The sequence below is a fragment of the Pollachius pollachius genome (assembly GCF_949987615.1).
Source record: "Pollachius pollachius genome assembly, chromosome: 7".
NCBI classification, from domain to species: Eukaryota; Metazoa; Chordata; class Actinopteri; order Gadiformes; family Gadidae; genus Pollachius; species Pollachius pollachius.
Genome location: NC_136940.1, coordinates 25868243 through 25875419, shown reverse-complemented (window position 1 = coordinate 25875419; position 7177 = coordinate 25868243). Strand labels below are relative to the sequence as shown.

General features: G+C 46.2%; 1 protein-coding gene across 1 annotated transcript in view; it reads left to right on the top strand.

The window, feature by feature from the left end:
- The window catches only part of LOC307078332 (contactin-associated protein-like 4), a gene marked incomplete at both ends in the record, with an annotated part of 57998 nt that overhangs the window by 13997 nt on the left and 36824 nt on the right, over positions 1-7177 (top strand). The window contains 2 exons of the mRNA XM_079740075.1: positions 1192-1339; positions 3182-3388. Coding sequence (XP_079596201.1) covers positions 1192-1339; positions 3182-3388 — 355 coding nt within the window. The remainder of the gene's footprint in view (positions 1-1191; positions 1340-3181; positions 3389-7177) is intronic.

Sequence of the window (7177 nt, the reverse complement as noted above, 5' to 3'; positions counted from 1 at the left end):
AACACAGAGACCCACTGGCGCGCTGTCTCACAGAGGCCCAGAGGGAGCCAGTCAGAGGGGGAAGGAAACAGCAGTAATGAGTGATTGTGTTGACACTGACCATTTGAGGCTCTTCAAGGCGAAAATCCAGGAGACGCTAAAAGTAAAATGTGTCCTTGGAATACTGAAGTTAAAGAGAGCTCCTCACAGCACGCGAGAGCTTCTCCAACATGGTCACACGCGGACGCACGCACGCAGAGATATGTGCCTGTTGTTCATGATTGGGACAAAACTATATTTTTTGTCATGCGCTGTAAATGACGGATCCCTTTGAGATCCTATCCGAGGCTAAAGACTGGTATTCCCTGTCCTGGTTCTGGCAGCCGGCAGTTAGACACAGGGAGGCTTTGGAAGAAACGGACCGATCGATGAGTGCTTTGATGCGTGGATGGCTGATAGATAGATCAACAGATACTTTGATTAATGGAATAATGTATGGTTGGACGGCAGAGTGGATGGAAGGATGATTAAATACATGATGCATACATTGTATAGCATGGTGTATAGCGAGATGAAATGCTCTGTGGGGGAGTTGCTTAAAGTGCTTGCATTTCTCTGTTGGGACAGGCGCAAGGATGATCTAAATGGATGATATATGTGTAATTTATGAGAGCTATATTTAATATGCCATTTTATTTTATTACCTTCTTCAATATAATTGCTAATGTGACCCTCAAAATCATGTGCAACATTACTTTTGTCTTTTACTTGTCTATTTTTGTTCACTTATTTTCCTCACATACCCTACATGTATTGCTAATTCCTTGGGGATGAATACAGTTCTATCTGACCTCATCATATCTCAATTGATTAATAGATGGGTGAGTGAACGGTAGGATGTTGGGCCGTGATGGTAGCGGTTAGCTTCAACCCAGAGCTGTACCCCTGCAGGCTGTAAGCCCAGAGCTGTACCCCTGCAGGCTGTAAGCCCAGAGCTGTACCCCTGCAGGCTGTAAACCCAGAGCTGTACCCCTGCAGGCTGTAAGCCCAGAGCTGTACCCCTGCAGGCTGTAAACCCAGAGCTGTACCCCTGCAGGCTGTAAGCCCAGAGCTGTACCCCTGCATGCTGTAAGCCCAGAGCTGTACCCCTGCAGGCTGTAAGCCCAGAGCTGTACCCCTGCAGGCTGTAAACCCAAAGCTCTCCCCCTGCAGGCCTTCCCCGGGAACAGTAACGCAGACAGCATGGTACAGCACAAGCTGCAGCACACGGTGGTGGCTCACTACGTTCGCCTGGGGCCGGCCAACTGGAACCCCAGCGGGCGGATCGGACTCAGGCTGGAGATGTACGGATGTCCTTACAGTGAGTCTGCTTTGAATCCCCGAGCCATTCACTCATTAACATGAGGTCCACATGAACTGAGGAATACGTCCCTGTGGGCCTTTAATACATTTCTGTGGGAACGTATTCCTCAGTTAAAGGTCCACACGAACCACAGGATCGCATTAAAGAGCCAAAGTAAAATATGGCTCAGTTTATTCATATATAAAGTCCCACAGGTTTGTATGTCTCAGTTTATTCATACATAAAGGTCCAAAGGAATGTAGACCTTTCATTCATTTTTTTACTTTCCTTACTGCACTTGTTAACTGCTTTGAAAAAAACGTAATTAAAAGATTTGAGGACCGTATTTCACTATAGCTTGATTGATTACCAAAAGATTCGAAGAGATGCCTAGCATTAATTATTCACCAAGCAGAAGGCCATAACCAAAATTATTCTACAAAAAAAGGTTTTCACAACGTGAAGGATACAATTACACCGATTAAAACTACACTTTTAATAATAATAATACAGAACTTATAAAGCTGCAGCATTTATCTGATCTCAGTCATTTGTTGTGCACATTGAATGCAAATAATGAGGTCTGCTTTTAAAACTTTGCGCTAGTCTGTGGTGTGAAAGTGTCATCCTGCAAAGGACAAAGAACAGTCGCTTTAGATACTGTTTTGAATAAATATATCTAGCAGACAGTATGCTGTATGGGCTGGGCTGCTCTCGCCTCTGTCTTTGCACGAGAGGGGAGTACAAAGGCCAGCCTGTCTCATTAGTACGTGCTCCCATCAGATGCGGGTGAAACTGTCAGAATTAAAGATGAAAAATTTGCCCCGGCTTTAAAATGTAAAAGGGCTGGGTTGAGTCAGAGAAGCCTTTTAAGTCCATTATGGACATCTGAAGTTAAGGCAGGGCTTTGCTCAGTAATGTGTTTAATCAGAAACACTCCGGTCAATTTGCCAGTTGCTTTGTTCAGATAATCCCTCACACCGCCAGGCCCACCGGGCCGACGTGGGCTGTGACATTAATGGGATCACTCCAAGGACAGAGTTAAGGAGAAATAATACAGTGTGGGTGTGAACTGTGTTTCATTCAAGTTCAAGTTCAAGTTTATTATAGCCATTTCAACAATATAAAAAATACAGTCGATAGGAATGTGTTTTGGTATGCTCACATTACAAAGCAACAATAACAACATAACAAGACAAAAAGCCAAAAACGGCACATAAATAACAAGGAGTACAACACTTAACGCACATAAAAAAACACACAATCCATGGTTCACAGAGAATTGCAGCAGTAAAGTACAGTAGTGCAAAAAGTGCAAAGTGAGGTAGAGCATAACGTGCCTAGTGCATGATCAGGTGGCGTATAGCTGGTAGATAGGTTCTCTCCCTAAAGCGTGATGTTTTACTTGTGATGCTTCGGTTATAGGGCTGGGCGATTAATCGAATTTTGATCACGATTTCGATTTTAGCGTCAAGCAATCATAAAATTAACATAATCAAGTTTTTCAATTTTGTTATTATTATTATTATTGTAATCTTTTTTTTAAATGTTTTATAGAAAGGGCAGAACAGCTGGATACATATCTGTCTATCATTTCAGATTGGAACATTTTCTTTTTGAGCATTTTTTGACCAGTTCTTAGTTACCATAAAAAAATTATCGGAGAGACATGCTGAATAAATACAACATGTTTTCAAACTGAAAAAAATAATCGCTTGAATAATCGTGATTTCAATGTTGAAAAAAAATAATCGTGATTATGATTTTTCCCATAACCGAGCAGCCCTCCCGCTGAACCTCTTCGCTGACGGTCAGAGTGTGCGCCGCTTCACGTGACGCTGACTTTGAGCGCGTGTGCAGTTTCCAGCGTGGCGAGCTTCGACGGGCGGAGCGGTTTGCTGTACGCCCTGAGTCCCGCGCTGAGCCCGCCCCCCCGGCTGACGCTCTCTCTGCAGTTCAAGACCCTGAGGAACTCTGGGACGCTTCTCCAAGCACGGGCCCCTGGGGGCCACGGCTTCAGCCTGGCGCTGCAGAGGGGCCGGGTGCTTCTCGCTCTCCACGCTCCAGGTAAGGCCCAGCCCACGCCATCCACATCCACACAGAGCCACAAAGAACACGTGAAACAGATTGGTAATAAAACGAAAGGAAAACCTAGGAATACAATAACGTCAAGGCAAGAAAAGTGTAAATACATTCAAACGTCATCGGTCAAAAAGAACACATGGATGGAACAGCTCTCTGGCTTTCTCTCTCCATTGCGGTTCTACCGGCCCACCACTGAGGCACCAGCCGAGCACTCCCCCCACGTTCATTAAACAGAGCTGCCAACCCACGAGTGGCTCTTTAACGCTCCAGAGTGATGTGTTCACACATCAGCAACATCTCTCAGACTTCTGTCTAATCCACGTGAGCCTTCCACACACAGCTACAGCGCCATTTAGCTGAGTGGCAATGTGTAATCTGTTATTCTTTATTCTGTGGTCGATTACCCCTGATGGTTCTCTAAACGGGGGCGCGGGGGGGTTTGGGGCGTTGTACCGTTCTGTATCGTTCGATCACAGTGCAGTGTGCCTGCCACAATGATAGGCCATCTGGTCTGTCAATCTTCTGTTGTACCCCACCCCCATCAATCCATCCGACGACTACATTTTACCATGCCTGCGCCTGGATTGACAATGTGCCTTAACTGGCCCAGGCTCATCCATATTGCATCATGACCCTCTCTGTGACAGTCCTCATGTTCCATGGGGAACTTCCAGCTTGTCACATCTGATCGAGGTACAAGTATGTGTGATGTTGCCCCCGTCACACATAAAGAGGTAGTCATGGCGATGGATGGGGAGGCGACGGTGGGCATGTATAGCCTGCTTTGTCAGCCTGTCTACTGTATATACTCTCTGCTATCTCCTCAGGTTCATTCTTAACATCTCTCTACCCATCACCTGCATTGTGCTCGCTCTCTTGCTCTTCTTCCTCTCTCTCTCTCTCTCTCTCTCTCTCTCTCTCTCTCTCTCTCTCTCTCTCTCTCTCTCTCCCCGTACCTTCTCCTGCTCCCTTTATCCCTCCCTGGCACCCCTCCTAATCCTTCCTCCCCGCAGTCCTAGATCCCTCTCCCCCTCTTCCTCAGGTCCTCTACTCCTAAAGCCCACGCACAGCCTCCATTCAACTAACCCTTTATAAGCTATTCCCATCCCTCTCCTCCATACCTGCGCCTTCCAAATCCCTCACTCTTCTTCCATCCCTCTTCCCATTTATTCTCGGCTCTCTTCATCTCTCATCCAGCTGAGGTGGAGCCTGAAAATATATCCACCAACCATCGCCCTCCCTCTCTCCCTCCCTCCCTCCCTCCCTCCCTCCCTCCCTCCCTCCCTCCCTCTATACTTCCCTGCCTCCCTTGATTCATCCATTCCTCCCTCCCTCCCTCTATCCCTCAGTATATACCTTACTCCCTCTCTCCCTCCTCCCTTGGCCTTACCTTTCTGCCTCGCTCCTGTCTCCACCCTCCTTTCCTCCCTCCCGTTGTCCTTCCCTTCATTGCTGGTCTATGGATGGCTGGATCCATCTCAGGAAAGTACTTCAGTTGTTCCTGAGCGTCAGTCCACTAATATGTCCGTCATCCTCGAAAGATGATCGATTTGACGCCCAAACTGCCCACGACCACAGCTTCTCTGAATCTGCTCTAAACCAGAGAGACGCCCTGCCAGAACGCTGCTACCCTGGGACCCAGCGGTGTAATATATTGGAGGGGGGAACCGGGGTTGTGACCTCCATATCTGGGGTGTAACCCCCATTAATATCACTTTGCTGAGAGATGAAAAAACAATTTCATCGCATAGGCAACCTAGCTTGACCACAGTCCCCCCCCCCCTCTTCAACACCTTTATTGTTTTCCCTTCTTTCTGCGCAGCGTTTATCACAGTTGTTCTCCCACCCCCTCCACCTCTCTTTTGGTTTCTACTCTGCGTACTGTTATTAATCATAGTGGTTCTCTCTCCACCTCTCTCTACTTGGTTCTACTCTGCGTACTGTTATTACTCATAGTGGTTCTCTCTCCACTTCTCTCTACTTGGTTCTACTCTGCGTACTGTTATTAATCATAGTGGTTCTCTCTCCACTTCTCTCTACTTGGTTCTACTCTGCATACTGTTATTAATCATAGTGGTTCTCTCTCCACCTCTCTCTACTTGGTTCTACTCTGCATACTGTTATTTATCACAGTGGTTCTCTCTCCACCTCTCTCTACTTGGTTCTACTCTGCGTGCTGTTATTTATCAAAGTACTGTGTCATCCACCACAAACTCCTTCTCCCTAATTCAACGTCCTCCAGCATCACGTCCCCGCCCGAGATGTGCAAGAAATAAGAAAAAAAAACGCCCGAAGCCGCAGCGAGACAAAGCGCAGAATCGAATGCGGTTGAGCCGAAGATAGCTGAGTAATACAAAGTAGAACAAACGATTCAGCAGAGCAGAGCCAAGCAGAGTGAGCCGCTGGGAGCCCCTCGCTGGGGGAGCTGGGAGCCCCTACCCCAGAGAATACACCAGCACGGCCCAGGATAGATCTCAACACTTGGAGATGGATATCACTTCTTTATGAGGGTCGGAGCTACATGCTTCTTCTTTGTGATGGGGTATGTCGGTCCAGGTCCATCTTCTCACAGTGTGTTGGCCTAGTTACCAAAATCAGCGGCCTAAGAGTAATGCATATATCTGTATGTCATATCAGCATCCAAGAGAAGTCTTTGGTGAATGGTAGATGGCCTTAAATATTTAATAAATATGTAGGCCTTCTTGTATCAAAGAGGGCGTGGAGTACATTCTGTCTAATAAAAAGTAGTGTGGTCTTAAATTGAATGAAATATGGTTTTGCTGTGGCGAACCCACCGGCTTCGTGATTCAGTCAAATCTGTGTGCTATCATGGAGCTAGTTTTCAAAACAATGGTTGTGAACATACTAGCTTCTCTGTCCCATGCTCCAATGCATTCTGGGAAAGGAGCAGTTTTTAACGACTCCCTGAATTAGGATGGCTTCAAAAGCAGGCAGAGGGAGAGGCCGTCGATAGCAGTCAGAGCAGAGGTTCGGTCAATGTCTTCAACACACTTCATTGGATTTGTACAATAGCTAGCTTCTCTTCTTTAGTGTTTCTAAGCCCCATAGGGCTCCATGTTGCTTCAAGGCTCGGCAAGATGGGTTGTTTAATGTTCAAATAAACAACCAAGCTTCAGCCAGCTGCCCAGCACTGCGCCCACATCAAGGGCCGCCTCTAAGGGCCCCGTTGGCACCCAGGGAGGGTGGTGCTGCTGGAGAAACGCTGGGGCCCGATGACAGGGAACTGGGATTCAAGTATTAAGGCCAATTTGTTTTCAGTCAGAAGGATTCATCCAATATTATCTCTTGCATATATTTCAAAAGGAGTGCTTTTCCTCTCTCTCTGGATGTTTTTGAGTTGTTAGGCAATTTAAGGCACAAAATTAATAAGTTCATATGAATCATTGAATGTACACCTAAAGGAGCCCTAGGTAATATGTTAATTAATAAAGTGTACAATTATAATGATTCAGATCAATTAATTAATCTGAATCATTATAATTGTACACCTAAAGGGGCTCTAGGTAAGATGATTATTATTGCAATGTAATTTGATAGAAATGACACAGGCCTCCATCATATAAGTGTGTGAAAGGCTCTGTGAGAATATCTGTTTCCAGTTGACTGTGTTGTGTGCGATTGCATGAGACTATTTCGATTTTCCATTCACTCACACTTCCTTCATCAGTGAATGAATAGAGGAACGATTTGGCTGGGAGAGCCTTGTTTTGGGCTGTGGGGTAAGTAGGAGGAGGGGGCAGGATACTGGTT